Source organism: Crocodylus porosus, unplaced genomic scaffold (genome assembly GCF_001723895.1).
Source record: "Crocodylus porosus isolate Cpor-Errol unplaced genomic scaffold, CroPor_comp1, whole genome shotgun sequence".
NCBI lineage: Eukaryota > Metazoa > Chordata > Crocodylia > Crocodylidae > Crocodylus > Crocodylus porosus.
In genome coordinates, this window is record NW_017728906.1 from 64,067,139 (window position 1) to 64,087,961 (window position 20,823).

General features: G+C 43.6%; 1 protein-coding gene across 12 annotated transcripts in view; it reads right to left on the reverse strand.

Annotated features, from left to right (window-relative positions):
* Nucleotides 1–20,823, reverse strand: part of REPS2 (RALBP1 associated Eps domain containing 2) — a 152,470-nt gene that overhangs the window by 100,598 nt on the left and 31,049 nt on the right. For 9 of the 12 annotated variants that reach the window (XM_019529256.1, XM_019529265.1, XM_019529266.1 and 6 more), the window contains 2 exons: nt 8,900–9,023; nt 662–810 (listed from right to left, as the gene is read on the reverse strand). In XM_019529256.1, the coding sequence (XP_019384801.1) occupies nt 662–810; nt 8,900–9,023 (273 nt within the window). Of the gene's footprint in view, nt 1–661; nt 811–987; nt 1,074–8,899; nt 9,024–20,823 lie in introns of those variants that run through there. The other 3 variants (XM_019529261.1, XM_019529264.1, XM_019529260.1) reach the window with 3 other exon arrangements.

Consider the following 20,823-nt stretch of genomic DNA (forward strand, 5'->3'; position numbering starts at 1 on the left):
TATATACACAGTGCTGCCACACCCCTCTCCATACACACACACACTGGCCCTGCCTGCCATCATGGCAGCAAAGCACCACCACCTCCTACTCATCCTGAACCATAAAAAATACAGCTAATATAGACCTCTTTATAACACACTTAAATAAAGAATTCAGAAGGTCAGAGTGGCAACAGAGATTGTGTCTGGGTGAATTTTTTTTACTGAAGTTTAAAGAAAATCTTGGGTATCTAAAAGTAGCCTATTATAATACTTCCAGAAGATCAGAGGAAAAAAGAATGTGGTAGTTTTTCTGTTCTTTAAAAAGAGAGTTTTCTAACTGTCCATCTTTACTTTCCCCCTGAACCCACTCTAGCAAATGTTAGGAAAATGCCATATAGGCATATTTCTAAACAATTATTTAACTCTTATAGAATTATGTATCATACATTATTAGAGTTGAATGAACGAATAAAATCCTTTGGGGTTATAGCCAGTATGAAGGCATATCAAAACAAGGGCATAATCTGACCAACAATTTTTCACATGTATATAATCAACTTTGCAAAGCATACCATTAAATTAATGGAGTAAGCATACATTTGAAGTTACCTGTTTTAAGGACTGGGCCCAAAGTTCTTCTTACACAGTAACAGGTTTACTTTTACTAGAGACATATTACCTGTTTATCTCCCTCGTCTGCTCTTTTGAAGGAATTTTTATCCAAAGCTGTGTGTGGAATCTGATGTTTGGCTCCAAGGATTTCTGCTGGAGTCCCATATCTCATTTCACTGTCATTTTTCAATGCCACAAACCGGGGCAGAGGCAATTCTTCATTAACAGAAAGAAAAGTTCAAATGAAACTAGGGTGCAATGACAATCTTTAAAGCAGCATCATAATGCAAAAAAAAACCCAAAACAAAACAAAGAAAACAAACAACAACAACAAAAAAATCAACAGTTATACTATTTCTTTCTTCTTCTTTTTTTTAATAGACTAGGAATTACCAGAACACACAATACCATCCTATGGAAGTCCTGGAATGATTTTAGTCTTGAAATGAAATGTGAAGCTAAGTCAAAGGTATATTCACTAACTGTAGATATACTTTAGCACTACAGAGAAGAGGGAGGTTCTACTTGTATAATGTGCAGCAAAGTCTCAAACTGAAATGCATCTTATCCCTCGCTATCGCCATTACTTATGTTACTCAGGGTGATCTAAAGAAAAACATAGCAAGTTCCAACATAAACTGTGGGAGCAATAAGTTTATGGAGTTAAGATCACTTTGCTCTCCACACTTCCTCATAACAGAAATAAGATAAAATACTGAGTTCCAGAGACTGCTTCAAAGCCCAGTGAGACTGTACTGTCATATTGCCATCCTTTATCATAACTCAAAAGAGATGAAAAATAACACTTTATTATAATCAAATGCTTCTTGCAAAAATTCAATATTGCTCTGAGGAAACTTATCATATTGTTAGAAGCTTTTATGTCTCCACATAGTAACTTACAAGATCATTGCAACCAAACGAACAGAATAAAGCTTCTAGAAATCAAGTAAAACATGACAACAGCTCTGTAATCATTTATATATACAGTTATTGCCACGAACAAGAGAAATCAATGCAGCTATACTGCTCATTTGTTCATCTGCTTCAAAAGACCTACTATATTTCAGAAGTAATTAGCACTGTTTTCGTCCCTGGAAACACTTCAACAGCAGCAAATAATGGGATATCAGTCCAAGGACTGTAAAGACCTTTGTTTACTCATATTTATGTAGTGTTTCCAGGTGCTTTATAGGTAAAACATGCTTAGTAAGTCCTAATAAAACTTCCGAAGGAGTTGATTTCTCTTCAAATTAACATTGGTATCCTAAAAAGAAATCCAGTACAGCAGACCACCTAAAAGGGATAATCTTAATAGACCCAGCTTCTGACTGTCTCACTCCTGATCAAACACCCTACTGGAGACTCACCAGGCTGCTGTGTTTGGATCCCAACATGCCTTTCTATGTGGATTTTGCCTGTTAAGTCTGAGTACAGTGCAGGCAGAGGCTTTGGCTCTTTGAACACTTCTTAGAGCACGGATCCTCCACTGAGAATTGAGACTGTACAGCCTAATTGTCTTTACCCTGAGCCTTATGCCATCTCTGCCAGCCTCCTTAGTAGTTTACCACACCCTTTCCCAGACCTCAACCAAGTGTGTATTCTGGACTAACAGATTAGCTTTTTGAGGAGAAACAACAGCTAATGGAGGCAAAAGGACACAAGTGCCACAAACAAACATTACATTTGTGCTGAGAGAAAAGCCTTTTTTTCCTGGCACAAATATGAAGTGAATGGCTGTTCCAGGGGACTTCTTGTGGAGGTGAATTAGCTCTTCCCTAAGAAGTTATATTAGATACCTATAAGCAAGTATCCAATACCTCCTTTCAATCCAACCCGAACAGCTGTACGTTTCTCTCTGGACAGAGATAGCCAATATCCCCTTAAATTGGCCACACCCTTCTAATGCAGTATTATTTGCACTTCTGACAATTTCGTCTGACCTTTGCAGATCTCCATCCCAGGATGGATCATAATCTTTAGCACGGATGGCAGTAACTGCAATGCCAGTGTCCATTTTGAATTTAATGATTCGACCTCTGAGGTCTATATTAATGTACAAAGTTATTGATTCTTTTATTGAAGATATAGTTCCTTGTAGCACAGGCTCACTGTCATCTGATGACATTTTCTCCTCCTGAATTATTTCTACCAGTCTGAATGATCTGCACTCCCTTACATCATCCACAGCTTCTCCCACAGCAAAAAGGACGGCATTTACCTGGTATTCCTGTGTTCTTTTTGTTAAGTCTGAAACCATGCAGAACTGCTCAAACAAGGTGAGCTACCTGCATTCCCACAGTCACACTTCTCTAGTGGAGCCATCTGTGTTAAGGCCTCTGTAACTGCACGGGGACAGAGGTTCCCACCCTCTGAGCCATGGCCCCATACAGTACTGAGTATAAGAAAGAGTTGGCTGTTCGTCCACAGTATGCCGGTCACTTCCAAACTGCAGTAAGCTGGTCTGCAGTTTGCCGGCCCGCAGTCTAAAAACATTAGGAACCAATGCACTAGGCTTTCAGCCTGTCTCCTCCCTGCCACAGTATAGTCTCCTCTTGACTGCACTTCAGCAGTTTGGCAGCTCATCTCTCTGTCTCTGTCTGTCAGGGCCAGATTAACACATAGGCACACTAGGCACATGCCTAGAGCCCTTCCATGGCAGTGGCACGAATGGCCCCATCCGCCTCCCTTCGCCTCTGCTCTCCTGAGCTGGTCTCACTGAGGTCACTTCCTAGCAGTGGCTCCAAGCCAGTGTTGCCAAGTCCACTTATAATAAGCAAAATTGGGCTTGCTTTTTCAAAAAGTTGCTTTGATTTTTAGAGCTGCAGGTTTCAGGTTTTGGGGGGGTTTTTTATTTAGAGGTTGATTATTTTTTGGCTTTTCTGTAATACAGTGGCTCCCAAACTGTGGGTCCCGACTGTAGAAACAAGATGGGGTCATGTAAGAGCCCGGCCCTGCCAGCACACAGCTTCTGGGCAGGGCTGCTGCAGCTGCCGCCCCAAAGGCCTACAAGCCTACCCAGCCTCCAGCTTGCCCTAGGCAACAGGTAGGGAGAGAGTGGGTGCCAGGATGGGGGATCTGCGGATGGGCAGGACCATGAAGCCTGCACGCAGGGGGCTGGCAGGAGTGCAGAGCTCGGGTGCACATGGTGGACAGCTCCTGCTATTAGCAGTGGCAGCCCACAGGGCACTCATTCATAGCCAACGTGCAGCTCCGGCCAGTGCTGCATGGTGGAACACAGCCCCAGCAGCCACCTCTCTTGCACCAAGCTCCATGCGGCACACGTGCAGCTCCACACTACCAGGGAAAGCCTGGAGCTGGCTGCCTTTCCTGCACCCTGCTGTGCAGGTCACAGGAAAAGGAAACAGGGGGCAAGAAAGGCAGCCGGCTCCAGCTCACACTTCTTCCCCCTGGTAGCATGGAGGTGCATGTGGGCTCATGGAGCATGGTGTGAGAGAGGCAATGGGTAGAGCTGTGCTCTTCGCCACCACTGTGCAGTGCTAGCCAGTGCCGTGCATCACGGAGCACTGGTGTCTGTGCAGGCCCCAAAGGCAGCTGGCACTGGCAGCAGACGCTGTGCATCATGGGGGAGGCTGTGTGTGGGGTGGGGTCTCCACACCCCCCCACCCTTCCTCCCACACCCTCTCCCCCCACCCACATATATACTCCAACTTACCCTATTGCCCTACCGCAACAGCCACACCCCCTCACAACCTCCCCCCGACACACATGCCTCCAACACCCAGTCCCCTCTCTTGGAAATGCGTTGGGCTTGTTTTTAAAGGCAGTGCTGGTTTTTTTCTTACGAAACCTGGCAACGTTACTTCAAGACCCACTACCAGCAGGTGGCAGCATCGGGACGGAGAGGGGTCTCGCATTGCGGGAGGCCTCCTCCTCCGTGACCAGTGGCATCCCCCAAGTCCCTGTCCTTGGACCGGTTCTCTTTAACATCTTTATCAGCAATGAGCACACTGGTGTCAGCAACACACTGGCTAAGTTTGCCAATGACACTAAACTCTGGGGCATAGCATCCACACCTGAGGCTATGCCCCAAGGCTAGTGATCCAGGCTGGCTTGGATAAACTTAGTAAGTGGGCAGATACAAACATGATGACGTTCAATACCGAGAAATGTAAGGTACTCCACCTCAGGGTGGGAGGAACCTGCAGCATGCTTATAGGCTCGGCAGTGCTATACTTGCCACAAGATGAACATGAGCCACCAATGCGATGTCACAGTTGGTAAAGCTAAACAAACTCTGTCTTGCATCTATGGATGCTTCTCAGGATGTTATCCTCCCGCTGTACTCAGCCTTGATGAGGCCGCAGCTGGAGTACTGCATCCAATTCTGGGCTCCGCAATTCAAGAAGGATGTGGAGAAGCTTGAGAGACTGCAGAGGAGAGCCACGCACATGATCAGAGAGCAAGAGAACAGGTCTTATGAAGAGAGGCTGAGAGCTATGGGACTCATCAGCCTGGAAAAGCGCAGGGTCAGGGGGGACCTGGTGGTTGCCTATAAGTACATAAGGGGTGTACATCAGGATCTGGGAGAACATCTATTCACCAGAGTGCCCCAAGGTAAAACAAGGACCAATGGTCATTAACTCCTCCAAGACCATTTCAGGCTGGACATAAGAAAAAATTCTTTACTGTCTGAGCCACCAAGGCCTGGAACAGACTCCCTTCAGAAGTGGTGCAGGCACCTACTTCAGACTCTTTCAAGAAACGCTTGGATGCTTATCTTGATGGGATCCTTCGACCCTAGCTGACTTCCTGCCTCTAGCACAGGGGGCTGGACTTAATGATCTTCAGGGTCCCTTCCGGCCCTAACATCTATGAAATTTATGAAAAGCACAACTCTTTTTTCTCTCTATTTACACAACAGGTTTATCCCAAGTGCTCATGTGTGTTTTAATCCCATACCTCTTACCATTCACAGTGCAAACCCTTAGGCCTATGCTTTTTTTCCACTGTGAACCCATGCTCACTTGCACAGCTGGGGCTATGGATTACAGTCCACATTTCTCATTAAGGCAGACTCAGAGACTCAAGAACTTTGCAATGACGATATACTTAAAACTCATGCAACTAAACTCAAGTTCAGCTAGTCCTCAATGCCATCCCCTAATTATTAGTAACAATTTTCATCCATCTCCTTTCACATGTTGTTCAGAGGCATCCAAATGGGTTTTGCTGGAAAAACTATCTTGCTCTCAAATATGGATTCCATCACCATCCTCCGACTGCTAAATGCATAAATAAGCCTGTATCAATCAGGGTACAATTTCCAGAGCCACAACAGTAGGGGGTAAGCTGGGTCACCTAAAATAATATACAATCCTCCCAGCAACCCTAGTGACACGTAACCAAAGCGCTAGTATAGTTATGGGTATAGAAATGCAGCTGTGTACAGCTCCACAGCATGGAGGAATCTTGAAAGGTGAACATGAATAACACAGGTTTTCTGGTGTGAGAGTGAGGAAAAAGGTAAGCACCGTAGAGCCCCTCTGGACTCTGAATGCTAATGCTAAAAAACATTGTTTTGTTTTGGCTGTTTTTCCTTTTGCTCCCCAGTGGGCAAACTCCACTGGTCTAACTCCCCTTCCCATAGATAAATTTGTCAGAACAGGTTCCCTTTAGCTTCAGCTATTCTACTGGCCGTAAGTACTCCAATCTGAATAGAAGCTAATCATGGTCTCCCCAGTACGGAAAGGATGTTGCACTAGCCCTGACAGCAGAGGAGTCAGCCATCTGCTGATCCCTTCAGAGATGTAGTGATTTCAAACTATCTACCAGAATGTGTACATTGTAGATGGACAGATATACCAAACAGTCACGCTAACCCAAAGTCCAAAAGAAATGTTCTGGTTTTGAACATCTCCTAGATAACTGCTACGGTTTAGTTTTTGCACCTTGCTGCTCTTTGTTTAAATACAACCCTTTGAAATACAAGGTTTATATGGCCCCTTCTACATGTTACATTTAAGGAGCAATTAACCAGGTAATCACGCCTTAAGTTGTGACCCAGCTACATGTTCAACCAATTCATGGTGTGAAAAAGCAAGCAATAGCTACAAAATTATTCCACAAAAGTGTGTAATAACTTTGTAACTTGTTCTAATCACACCATTAATTGCACATGTGGCCAAGTGCTTCCCTATGTCTCCCCATCAACTGAGGGGCTTGTAGCAGGGACAGTGTCTTCAGCTGCAGAGCTCACAGTGGGGAGAAGGCTGCAAACCTTGTGAGGTTAGGGGTTCACAGTGTGGGCAGCATTCCCAGTGCTGTTCCCACTGCAAGTCCCGCAGCCCACACTAGCAGCAGGGCTCGCAGTGTGGGCAGTGCAGGGAATGCTGCCCCCCACTGTGAGCCCCACCAAGTCCCGTCAGCTGTGGGGCTTACAGCAGGGGGAGCCTAGGATGGTGTTCCCAGGCTCCCCCTGAGCCAGCAATAATACCCAATTGGACCTAATGCCTGATCCACACAATTGTACCTCCTGCTATGCCACACTTGCATGGCAGGAGGCACAATTGTGGGACCATGCATTAGATCCCATTGCGTTTGCCTGCATGTGTAAAGGAGCTCTCTGCCGCTGCACTTGAGCTTGATGATCAAATCTATCTATGATCCTGTTCTTAGATGCTTTCAGAAACGTTGTGTGGACATTTGGTTCCCCGGGGACAACTATTCCCCGGGGAATGCCTGTGCCATGTGCTCTGGCACATGCCAAGTTACCCAGCAGCCTTACCTGGGGTTCTGGGGGCCTCCTGGACTGCATCAGTAGAGATTCTGCTCTGCAGAGCCTGGCCAGTAGCCGCAGTGCAGCTTCAGGCAGTGTAGCTCCAGGCAGCCCAGCTCTGCTTCTGAGCAGTGCATGCTGCCCCCATATGCGGTGCTCTGCTTTTTTTTTCCTATGGGTTTTTTTGACCCCTGTATATCCGAGGGTCAAAAAACTTCTCTTGCAGTGCAAAGAACAACTGAACATGCAGTATGTGGCACCACAGACATGTCTGCAGAGCTACATACCGGACTTGTCCGGTCATGGCCATAAAGGTTAGAATCTGGGACCTTATCCAGTGCAGTTTAGAAAATATATATAAAAAAGAAATTATTAAAAACTATTTAAAAAATAGGAAACTTTAGTTTGGAGTTAGAACATGTCACACTCTTGGACCCCATCTATTATTCTGTTAGAAAACGTACAGCAAGGTTTCAAAATATAGTACTGGCATACTGTAGAATTCCCTGTCTTGGGCTGATTTTGTCAAAGGATAGTATTAATACCCTGATATGTCCAGTGCAACTGAAAACCTATGCTCACTAATATTTTTATATTCTGATTTATAGATGAAACCTTTGCTGGATTTCAGTCATACATAGAATGACTAAAGAATGACAAACTGGCACAAGATGGCTCTAGAAGTTAAAACTTCATCTTCTATCTAAAGCAGTCTACATTTAAGTATTAAAATCAGCTTCTGACTACAGTTGTCTTTGGTTGGCCATCTAGTTAGTGGGAGTGCCGTAGAAGTTATGCTAGCTAGACTGTCACTCTCTCTTTCCTATATCAGACTGACATTATCACCCCAGCAGAACAATCTGAAGTTTGAGTCTTTTGCTTCTGGTCTGGCATGTGGCAGTATATAGTTATAGTCACATACTAGCTATTAAAAGTTTTACAGGTAAAAGCACTGTTTCAAATTGACCACTTAGAATCTTTTTTTTTAAGTTTCTTGTAGCAAGCATTTTTTCACACAGAGGTGCACTGAACATTTATTTCAACAGACAATGTTAAACAAATGCATTTTCAATTATCCTCAACATAAATACTAACATTACTTGATAATAAGGTGAGGTTTTGCCACTGTGCTTAATGCCCATTTATTTCCATTTGAAAAGGAATGCTTAAGTCCTGCCAGTTGAGCCAAATTCCCGTATTCCTCAAGCATCCTAGTAATATTTACTCCATGCAAATATATCAGTCAGCCTGAGCAGAAAAACTTTAGAGTTTGGAAATGAAGATGAGTAATGGTGGCAGAAATGAGCCCATAATCACGACAGCCCTGTTGGCTTGTTGCTTTTCTACAGGAAGAAACAATTTATTCTCCATGAGTTCACTATAATTCTCTATCCATAATTTGTGGATAATAAAATTATCTTCTTCACCTGTCTCCCCCTGCCTCTGACAGGATTTTGATTTACTCGCAGGTTCAGATAAAACTAAACAAAGCAAACAGCATACAGTACACGTGCAAGAAATTAAAGAACAACCTTGTAAGTAAACTAAGCAAAATGAGCTGCTTACCACTCTTAATGCTCTCTAGCCGTACCGGGAGGCCAGACTGTGCTGCAGCGATTAATTTCAGAGCAACATAAAACTGAGCAGGACCAAAGTAACCCACACGTTTTGCACCACACAGTTCCGTAATCTAGGAGAGAAGAAACACAGCCTTTGTATAAAATGTCTCACTGGTTCATTATAGACAACTTAATCCGCATTGAGTAATGAAGTGAAGAAGTTTTACGGAACTGAAAACTCTCAGGTACGTTTACAACTCTCTGTTAAAACTGATCAGGTATATTTTCTTTACTTACATGCCCATTAATGTAAAATAGATATCTGATTACTTATTACTCCTTCCACTGCTGCACAGTGTTAGCATAAACATGGGCAGGTAGAAGATTTATAAAGCGGGGTGTGCAATACCCCCCTCAGACCATGGTAGGGGTGAAGGCAGGGCACAGTTGGAGCCTTCGGGGGTGGGTGGAGGGTGCAGGGGAGCAGAGGTAGGAAGCAGTCACAGGAAGGAGGACCTGGCCCTTGCTGCCACTGTTCCCAGCTGACCCAGGCACATGGGGAACCCTATATAGCTGCTCATATCACCTGCTGGGCAGGGGGTGTGGCTGCAGGGAGCAGCTGCACAGGGTGTCGGGCTTAGCCACAAAGGCTGCAGACCAACGTTAAAAAAAAGGGTGAGGGGGCTTAACTGGAAGAAGCAGCTTCCAGTAAGTGCTTTATTGGAAGAAGTAGTCCCTGCACCAAGCCCAGAACATGCACAGAAGAGACATCACGTTAGTCTGATCTGGCTCTGCAGCAGATTGGGCACTTCAGCGGGGCTTTTTGGTGCTTTTATTTATTTTTTAGCTATTAGATAAAAGCTCCAAAAAAGCGCCATTAAAGTGCCCGATCTCAGCGAGCTAGGTCCAACTAACACTATGCCTTTTCTGGGCATGCACTGGGCTCAGCATGGGGGCACATCAAGTTTATAGTAAAGTGCTGTTCTTTTTTGTTTTGTTTTGTTTTTTTTACACGTCTGTAAGCAGCCAAAGAAGTGTGGCAGAAAATGGATTCCTCTTTCCTACGCCTGCTTCTCTGCTGGCTTTCTGCCTACTCCAAAGTTCCCATACTGGCTGGAGTGCAACTGAACCATGATACCACACTCTGGATCTGCCACTGAGTGTATTTAGTTAACATGTTTTCAACACTGTGGCTGCATTTCAGTGGTAAGGGAAATGATCTCTGCAAACACAGAGTCTATTAAAACACTTGCATTCTGTAAGTTGCCCCATATACATAAGGCTTAATTGCTATGCTGGTGCTGTAACAGTTCAAATAATTATTGTGACTGCAAAATAATGGAACAATAATAACAATACCCTAACACTATTTAAGCAATGTACTCTTCTGAGAAACTACCAAAAGTAGAAAGAAGTTTAAGTGTTCAGAAACTGGTTTAAACCTATAACAGAACAGAAGCTCAGAGCATATAAGCCAGTTCTCCAAAATAGCGGAAACCAGTTTACGACAAACTTGGTTGAATAGTATCTAACTGATTTGGGTCAAACTAGTTTATGACATTTCTGCCCAAGACCCCTTCCTGTTTCAGGTTAAATCATAGTCCCCGCACAGGAGATGGGGGAGGTGGGAGCAAGCCCAGCTGGGGATGCAGCCCAGTCTCCAAGGGGGAGGAGGGGCTACCCCCACCCAAGCAAACCCTAGCTGGGGCCTGGGAGGGGGTGTTAAACATCCCTTCCCCCACTCAAACTTACTGCTGGATGCAAATGTGGACTACAAATCTCAAAGGCACCTGGGAAGCAGGAAGAGGAAGTGATGAGCAACCCTGCAGAGTCCTGGTTCTGTGGCTCTGGACTGCAGATCCCAGAGACCTTGCAGGTAGCAGGAAGAAGTGAACACAGCCCCTACTGGCTCATGCCACACAGCAGTGCTCTAGTGCCTCCCCCCCCACCCCAGCTTCTGGCCTAAGCCGGTGCAGGCATGTCACTGCATTTCCTGAATCAAAGGTCTGTTCACTTGTTTCACTTTAATCTGTGCAGCTTAGACTAACCTGCAAAGACTGAATCGATTCAGCTTCAGGATTTTTGAGTGTCTGTACTTAGCCATGGGCTACATGTTAAACTTACTTTGGAAACTGAGGCTAATACAGAAACCTACACTCCACTTGTTAAGCACTTTTTTCTAAGAGCATAACATCTGTGGTCCATAACCTACTCTAATTGGAGGCCAGTTCCTACAATGACTCAGGTGGAGGAATTAACCTCTGAAGCCCTACATGACCTAGAAACTACCTACACGTGAGAGCCTGCTATACTGCCACAGGCATGGTCAGCAGAACTTTAGTATCAGAGAAGGGCTTTCGACAACTGTTCTTGTGGATGAGCACTCTCTTCTCACACCTCATTACAACCCTCCTTTGCATGGTTCTCCTGCTCTATAGCCTATCAAAATGATTAAACTAATACCCATGGGTTGCCTCCCTAAATTCCTAGACTAGTTTAAATTTGGGCACTATATTCCTCACTTCCTGGTTTCTTGGTGGGCAGATTCATTTTGATCATATATATTAAGGGTGTTTAACCTGCAGCCCACAATTCAAATCTAGCCCAAGGAGTCATGGCATGCAGTCCAAGGGGCTCCCCACAGGCTAGGAAGTATGGGGACAGAGGAATGTGGCAATTAATACCCCTACCCTCCCACATGCCAAATTCCCAAGCCCTGTGAACAGATTGGACCTGGACCACACCCCATTCCCTCTGCACAGCTGGGCTGGGACCAGGCCACACTCCCTCTCCCCTCATGGTCAAACTAGGCCAAGTCTCCTTCCCCATGCCAAAGGGGATATGACCTGGTTCCAGCTGGATTGTGGCCAGGTCATACCCCTTCCCTCCCCCACTGCAGGGCCAAGTTGCAACCAGGCCAAATCCCCTTCCATGCAACTGGATCGGGGTCAGGCTACCCTCCTCCCCCTTCTTTACACAGCCCAATGGTGCCCCACTGTGTCCCCACTCTGAGTGCAGGATCAGGATCTCTGGCCAGATCCAACCTGTGGGCAGACTGGGCATAATCAAATTTACTGTAACTTGTACAACTTGACATTAAAATGTCTTTGCTACTTTTTTGAATCAAAGGCATCCTTAGCTTATTTCTCAGTCTCAAATGAGCTACAAAATAAACTCCTCAGCAGATAAGATGCACTTTGGAACTAGGATATATTTACCTCATGAAAGGTAACTATGCCTCACGAAAGGTTTGAAAAATCCTTCCCATTTTTTATTTCATTGAAGTGAGGTTGAAAAAGGAATAATGCTATCCTTTTCCTATTATCAAAGCAGCAGAATAAAAGTTTGGGTGATTTTTCAACAAACCAGTGAAGAGGTTGAAGTTTTTACCACCTGTTGCTAAACAGGTGAAAATGCAGGATGCATCGTCTCTCTCAGCATGAGTTCTTAATGCAGATATAATGGTAATCATTTTCCCCTGAAAAATAATTTTTAGAAGCTCTTATGCAAAAAATATTAATCCTCTGGAGAGAACTGAATGAGGAAAGAATGTTTAAGCAGAGGCATGGTACAGGTAATGTTTCATAGTGGCCAGTTATTTCTGTAGCTTACCAACCCTGGCCCCAGAATAATAAGCAAAATTTGTGAAAAGAGGATCTATTAACTGGTATCATAGGTCCTCAGTGAAATAAATGCACAAACTGAAGTCAGTTATGCTTCATAGATCGGGACTTACTGAATTCATGGCTGAAGCAGGCTGTGCGACAGCTCCTTTAAGCTTGCGCTTTCCCCCATGCATCAATTGGCAAAGGAGCCCTGACAATCACTCCTGATCAACAGGGAGCTAAAAACCACAGTTTTAAATATGGTGCCATTTTTACCTCCCAGCCAGTCACCATCAAGCAACAGGGTCACCGCCCAGGCCCCTCAGCCAATTAGCAGTGGGGGCAGGGGAATAGGGGAACCTGCAAGATGAAATGAGATGCTACACAGCCCACTTCTGCCATGAATTTGGTAGGTCCCTAGTCATAAGCTAGAACTGTTCTGTAGTTTGGCAGAAATCAAAAACATCCATAAATCATTAGGTTATTTAAGTAAAATTTATCTCAAGCAACATGTGGACACAATATTTTTTCACAGAATGGTTGAATTCCACAGTGTCAGTCCAAATTCAACCCTATGGTAACATCAGTAATTTCAATGGAGTTATGCCAGATGACTTTGGCTTTATAACATATACAATGTACATGAATCACATTTCTGTCATGCAGCTATGAAAATGGGAAAAGAAAAATGAACATATGTAAAGTCTGTTCCCATGCGCGAAGAGATTTCTAAAGTTGTAAAAAAAAAAAAAAAAAAAAAAAAAAAAAAATCAGTAAGTTTTGGAATCTGCATATTTTCTTAATAGAAACAATAAAATTGATATTTTAGCTATGGGTTGCATGAAGGCTTTAACACTGCTTGAAAGAAAAGCCAGTTTGAATAACTGTTCTCCAGGCTTAGTTTGAATAGAAAAATTATGTCACGAGGTCCTGAAACAAAAAAAGTGGATTTATTATGCACTTGCTGCTCTGACTCCATCATCAGCTGACAGCAAATGTTATCCCTATAATTGTTCCTTGAAGATATCTCACATGAAGCAGATTGTCCCAGCACAGTCTGAAATTGTTCCATCTCTCCTCTGTTTCTTCCAAATTTCCAACTTGTAATCTCCAAGAGAACTGACCTCTTGAATACCCTGGGCATGTCTAGTTCAATTCTTCATCTTCGAAACTGAACAAGAGCCTAGAAGTTGTTTTTTTTTTTTTTAATGGAGACCAGCCGGTGCAAGAACAGGCAGAAACAGAAAACATGTGCTGAACTGTACTAGGCTGGCTGGCTGAGCAGGACTGATCACTGTGGGAAGCTTTGATTTTTGCTTATTTACTCAACTCTTAGTTTTGTTACTTCATCCTCCTCATTTACCAGCACCCAATAGTGGGTCTCTTTTGCCCACCTATTGCATGCTGACACACTATTAACGCTCTGAAAGAGGGACTGTATTCTTTACCTGTATCTTGCACTATAGGGTCTAGTACTGTAGGGGGTTCCTAGATGCTACCATAATGCAAATAAGTAAGTTCCAACAGTGTTGCTAAAAGTGGCTTGTGAATGTGAACATTCACTGGTTTTCAGACTGAATGAGCATTTTCTTCATCTGCCCATCTACTGAAAGCACCTTGATGGAGAGGATTTAGCTATAGTACAGATTTCTGCTTAACCACAAGGCTATACAATAAAAAGAAAATGTTTCAAAGATCCTCAATTCATATTCAAATCTTCGATTTAATAAGGCCCCTGTATATTATAATGGGCACCTATACACAAACAGCAAGGTTGCTCCAATGCACTGTAATTACAGGACATCTGAGCAGACTCAATAATCGAGTTGCATGATAATTACCGCACTCCAGAAGACTCCAATGTCTCATGTATCAGTGTCCCCATGTTTAAAAATGGCAGTGGGGGTGCTTTGACTAACTAAAGCTTGTCAAACAAGCTTTAAAGTGCCCCAACCGCCATTTTTAAGTGCGGGGACACTGATACATGATATGCTCCGGGCGTTTTAATTAAGAAGTGTCCCCCTCCTCTCCCAATTCCTAGAGCATGTGTATACATGCCTAATGTGATCCTAAAAAGATTTTCTTCTTCAGCAGTCCCTCACAGTTGAGGATGATTGTGTTCCATGATTGTCTTATCTGCCAGTCCGAAGATGATTGACAAAGCTGATCCAGGATCAAGAGACTCTGCTGCAACTTGGGCATGTGTTTCTGTGTGGGGTGGGTGGCTCCATGACACACAGTTTCTGCCAGTCCCACTTTTCCATCTCTTGTTGTCATCATAAGGTTTCAAAGTACTGAGATGCTTGCAGCAGCTTCTTTCCCCATTTGGGATGGGTGTGAGCGAGTCTCCCATGAGTTGATGTCAACGTTGCATTTTTTGAAGTTGGCCTTGAGGACATCATTGAAGTACTTTCTCTGCCCTCCTCCTGAGGTTATGCCTTGACTGAGCTGGGAGAAGAAAACCTGAGGAGTCTGGAGTCGGACATCTGGGTGACGTGGCCAGCTCAGCAAAGTTGATGTCAAAGTTGATAATCGCCTCAATGCTCATGGCATTTGCTTGAGAGAGGGTATTAATGTTGGCGGGCCTATCTTCCCACTGGATTCAAAGGATCTTCCACAGGCAGCACTGATGGTACTTCTATAATGTCTCGAGGTACCTCCTGTATGTTGTCCATCTTGACTGAGGCAATGTTGGAGTTCTTTGTCAATGTCAGCCTTCTGTGAGAGGTGGCTTCTGACGTACGGGAAATACTAACGTTCTCCAGAGTCTCGCTGTGAACGTGAATTACCAGAGCTGGGAACCGCTCATCAAGAGCTTGTTGATGGAAGACCTTAGTCTTCCAAATGTTAAGCGTCAGTTCCATTTTTTGCATGCCTCGGTAAAGATGATTGCCTGAAGGCCTACTGCCATTAGCGTACTGGAACTCAATGATTGAGGTGGGGTGGTCTTGGTTTTGGCTCAGAGTTGGCTGAGATTAAACAGCTTACCCTCTAGTTGGTAGTTTACCTCCACTCTGACTAGAAGCTTACTGGTGGAGCTGCAGCTGCTTGGTCCATGACTGCTTATTCATCAGTTACCCTCTTATTTCACAGCTAACCTTCCCTGAAGGTCATTTCTCTATCCACCATGTGCAGACATACTGGATAGCAGTATCGCTTTGCCACCAGAAATAAAGGACTTGGGGACTTTATTAAGAAAGGAGGGAAATGAGAGGTGAATGGACTGGAAGATGCATGGAAAAACAAATTCCAATTAAAATTTCAAGTAGTTGTTGCCTGGGCAGCAGTGGCATTAAAGGATAGAGACAAGCAATCCTATAAGTCTGTTTCTTCTGGTTGCCTTTTTGGCTAAGATTAACCATGCTGGTGAACATAGCACAGTCTTTACGGTCTGTGTATTAGCTGCACAAGAGTATGCATTGCATAAGTAATCTGAAATGGACTAAAATTCAGTATTAGCAGTAACATAGGTACTCTATAGATTCCCAGAATCACAGAAAATGAGGGTTGGAAGGGATCTCAGGAGGTCATCTAGTCCAGCGGTTCTCAGCCTCCTGACTCTGCCAGTGCCCCTTACTCCCAACCCACAGCCCCCCACCCCTCCAGCCCTGCTCGTACCCCTTACTCCTGACCCAGTGCCCCCCCCAGTTTGTGTGTGTGTGTGTGTGTGTGGGGCATGTGCCCCCCCAAGATTTCTGTACCCACAGCAAGCATGGAGCTGCAGCCTGGCTACACCGACACAGGCAGGAGCTGCCTCTGCGGCCCAGTAGGCAGGATCTAGTGTGAGACGGCAGAGTGAAGCAGTAAAACTCACTGCTGCAGTCACTGCCAGGACCCCATGCCAGCTGTGCTGCCAGAGTGCAAGAAGTAACAGATGGGAAGGTGCACTGCCCTCACCTCCTCCTGCCACCAGCCACTCCCATTCTGGGTCACAGCTGTATTCCACTGCCATGGCCCAACTACCACTGCCACTCCCCTCAAGCCACAGCTCTACCCCAGAGGGGAGGTGGGGTGGCAGGAAGTGTCACTTGTGCCCCACCCCCACATGCATTGTCTGTGCCCTTCCCCCTCCCCACAGACTTATCTGCAAGGAGCTGCGGGAGCTGCTCTCCATGCTACCTGGCTGCCACGTGCATGTGTGCATATGCACATGGTGCCCCTGCCTGACTGCCCTCCCCCAACTCCTCCTAGCCCCAAGCAGCCAGTTGCAGGCTAGAACTCTGCCAACCTGCAAGGGGGAACCTGTGGTGTTCCATGATTTTCTCCTTTAAAGAAGAATCCATTTGAAAAATTTGCTGATCCATTCTTTAAAGTTTGTTCAATACCCTTTCATATATTCTTGCAACCCACTTTTGGGTCACTTCCCATGGGTTGATCTAGTCCAATCCCTTGCTCAAAGCAGAACCATACCCAACTAGATCATCCCAGCCAAGACTTTCTCTACCCAGGTCTTTAAAACCCCCAGGATGGAGGTCCCACAGCATCTCTCAGTAACCATAGGTGGTTAATTCTTTTTACATGGATTATTGTCAGAGTGCATGGAGCCTGGGTAAGGCTCAATACTTAGAGTGAAATAATAAATGCCACACATCCTACATCCTGGGGGATTGGGAATTGCCAGGATAAGAATTAAAAGGGGACATTTTTGAACTTAGAGATCAAACTATATAGCAATCCATCCCTGCCATATCTTTCTTTACATTTGAGACAAAACAACATATAAGTATAGTTTCCCTAACTAGGGACTTTGCTGTGTTAATTACCTTGTGTTTTTAAAGAACAAGTGATTGATCTATTTTGGTCTTGCAAATCGAGGGTATTCATTCATTCATTCTGAATAAACTCGACACCAGCACCTACTATACAGCAATTGAAAAAGGCTTATTTTGTGGAATAAATGATGACATGTAAATAGTGCACTTACAAAGAAATAATTACAAAATGTTCTTGCTTATCAAGCTTTACAAGATCAGTAGCTTTAATTTAAAGAATGATGTTGTTGTTTAAATGTTGTATTGCAGGCCCTTGTAAGCACTTTCAGCAGATTTAACGAAACAATGGCAGAAAACACTTGGAATTAACAAACATCTGCCTACAGCATGTCTGCTGAAAGTAACTGCAGTGTCAGTGGGAATTTATTCGTAAAAAAACAGGATGGACATGTGTCAATGCAGATGCACTGTGTACCCTTTCATTTTTATACCTCAGGAAGGAAAGTGCTCATTTTTGACTGTGCTAAGGCCATGCACAATTACATAATTTTACGAGAAGTACAGTGTTTGAACAGATCCAAACATTGTAAAATACGTTAATAACAAATATTACAAGGTATACCTTTTTAGAGAAAATGCTGTCGAGAAAAAGTGGCTTAGAAGAAATACCATGTATAATTTTAAAGATCAAAAACGTTTGCAATTAATCATTCAAAGATTACATCCAGGTCTCATGATATAGGCAAGTGCATAATATAGACAGTGCTATAAAATATTATTATAATGATTGAAAATAATTTAAATTGTGTGGCTACCCAGGTACTTGAATCAGGAGAGTTGAGGAAAAGATTTCAAATATTTCTAGGCAAGGTTGGCTATGAATATTATGCTAATTTACATTCATTAAAGACTGTTAATACATTATAATCTTTAAAGCTGTTTTCACTGAGCTGTTCATAAAAGCAACCCAGTTCCCTGTGTTTAACCCTTTGTTTCCCAAATAGGAGCATGGTACGAACAAATCCTTCTTTCCTATTTGTGTCTGCTACTGAGGGGACCATCTCATCCAACACTAAACTTGTTTGAAAGCAAGTCTCTAAACAGAAGCAACAGGATGTTATTTTCATAATAATATTGGTTCCCCTCATGGCTGCTTCCAAAAATGTCAGTTGCTGATGCTTGATTTTAAGCTTACTTTAAAAAGAGGATTTACCATTGTCTTCACAGAACTAAATTTTCTAACACATGCTTTTGCAATGGTGTGAAAAGCCCATAGGAATGAATGAAAGCAACGCTTCAGTATATTTCTAAAGGCTTTTTTCTTAAATAAACCATGAATAGTTCTGCATCAGAGTCAATTGTTTGTATCAAAAGCAGTCACGTCCATGTGTGTCCGTTTTCCCGCACATCTGGCTTATACAGAGCACTCCATGTTGTCTGGTGCAAATCTGGCACTAGCAGTATTTCATTTTCATTAACACTGGGTAGGATTTATTTTTTAAAATGCGAGTTTAAAAAGTTCTGTTTTCCGAATGAATTAAATATCACCCTAAAGATTTTTGCTCAGTTCCCCCATTATCTTCTACTCTTTCAAACATCTATGTATGTAACAATGACCCCTGAAGGACCTTCAAACAATGGTGTGATTGGGATCGAAAGAATTTTATGCCGCATCCCAAATATGTGCATCCCAGGAGCGATGTTTGGGAGGGGGCATAAAATGCTGCTGTGCTGTCCCCAGCCCAATCTTAGATTGGCCTGGGAGCCACTCTGACCCAGACCCAAGCCTGCCCCTAGCAGGTTTCAGACCTGGAGCTATCAGGGCTGCTCTTACAATTAGTTGACTGTTGGATCTGGCTCTGGGTCCAGGCCCAGATCTGGGACTGTTAGGGCCAGGTCTGACAATCAGCTGATTGTCAGTCCAGCCGCAGGACAAACCAACTATATATAGGGTATTTAAATGTGCCAGGGCACTAGGACCTGGGGATCAGGGAGCCTCTTTCCTAACCCCAGAGTCCCTGTGCCTGAGAATGTCTAAAAGGCACAAGGTCTCCCAGCAGTCATTTTTATGCTCTGTCCCAATCTTGATGCCAAGTTCCATTTGTCATGGCCAATGTTGAGAATTAGCTGATTATTAGCATCCGCATGAGGGTGCTACATATTCAATTTACAGAGGAGCCATATAGAGGAGCCACAAAGATATCCACATTTTTGGTGGAATAACTTTGAGGCTGATTTGCCACTTTATGGTGTCATAAATCAGCTGAACATGTAGCGCTGATATTGCTTATGGCATTCTAAGTACGTTAGCTGCCCCTTAACTGCAATGGTGTGATAGGGCCAGTGTAGAAACATCTGTGGTATAACTGTCAATAGAATCCAGATCCCTTGATTATCAGCTTTGTATCTAAGCTACTAAACTATCCTGTCTTTTCACCACCCAACTGAAATTGAAAGAAAATAATTATCCGAGTTGGAATTGAGCCAAGGCTCTGAGGTCAGACTAACTGAAGTGTTCATCTGTTTGTAAAACTCATTTTCTAATGCTGAACTGGAAAGAGAGTATAAATCTTTGCTACTAACACCTAATGCAAAAATCTGCATTATCTCACGTGGAAATGCTGCGTTTTGCAACAGAAGATCAGCTAGAGTTTTCTCCATTCCTACTACACTGTATAAAGCCACGAACCATTACCTTAATTCAGTAAAGCTAGAATATTAGTATCATGGAAACCATCCCACAGACTGATGGACAGCTGAACTGATCAAAGAGTGTAGCCACCAAATTTATTAATAAAAAATGCGCAGAGCTCAATGATACCGGCATGACACATGAAACTGAACTACACATACCCTGACTTCAAATTATATGCAGCCAGACTACACCAAGGTTTTCCTGTAAGACAAAATGCAAAAAAAACCCCTAGCTAATTATTAGTCTATGTTTAAACAGTTTTGGCTCTGATATTGAAAAAACAAAAGTACAACACGCTGACTAAAGTAAATTACTTATTTATTAGATTTATATGCCACCCTTCCCCCGAAAGACTCAGGGCAACTTAAAATAAAAGACTATATAAACAGAATAAAATATTAAAAATAAGAAGACTCAACAAAATAAGCATTCCTCCCAAATATAAAAGGAATCCACACCCTGCAGCTCCCCTGCCCCTGACTAAAGAAAGTGTCCCTACTTCCCCCTTCTGACCCACCCCCCACCTCACTTCCCAACCCTCATTCAATAACACCATAAGACAAAACTATTCCCAACCACTCACGTTCCTTCTCTACCCAATACCATTCGCCTGCCTCACCCAGGGGAGTCACCACTGCCTTACTGTCCCTTCTAAGTTATACATCCCTCTCTCAGAAAAGTGGCTGTCCCCAAAACCTACTCATCCCCTCCTTCCCCTAAGGACAACCCACTGTTGGTAAAAAACCAACACTAATTCAATACAATAACCCCTGTCTTCCCCTCAGTTTTCATCACTGCTTTATTGCACAATACAGTTTTGAATTTTAGTTTACTTCAATACCTAACAGCATTGAATTTATATTTCTTTGCATAAACATTCTTCTTAACTTTTTACAACTTAATAAGGCTTAAACTAGGT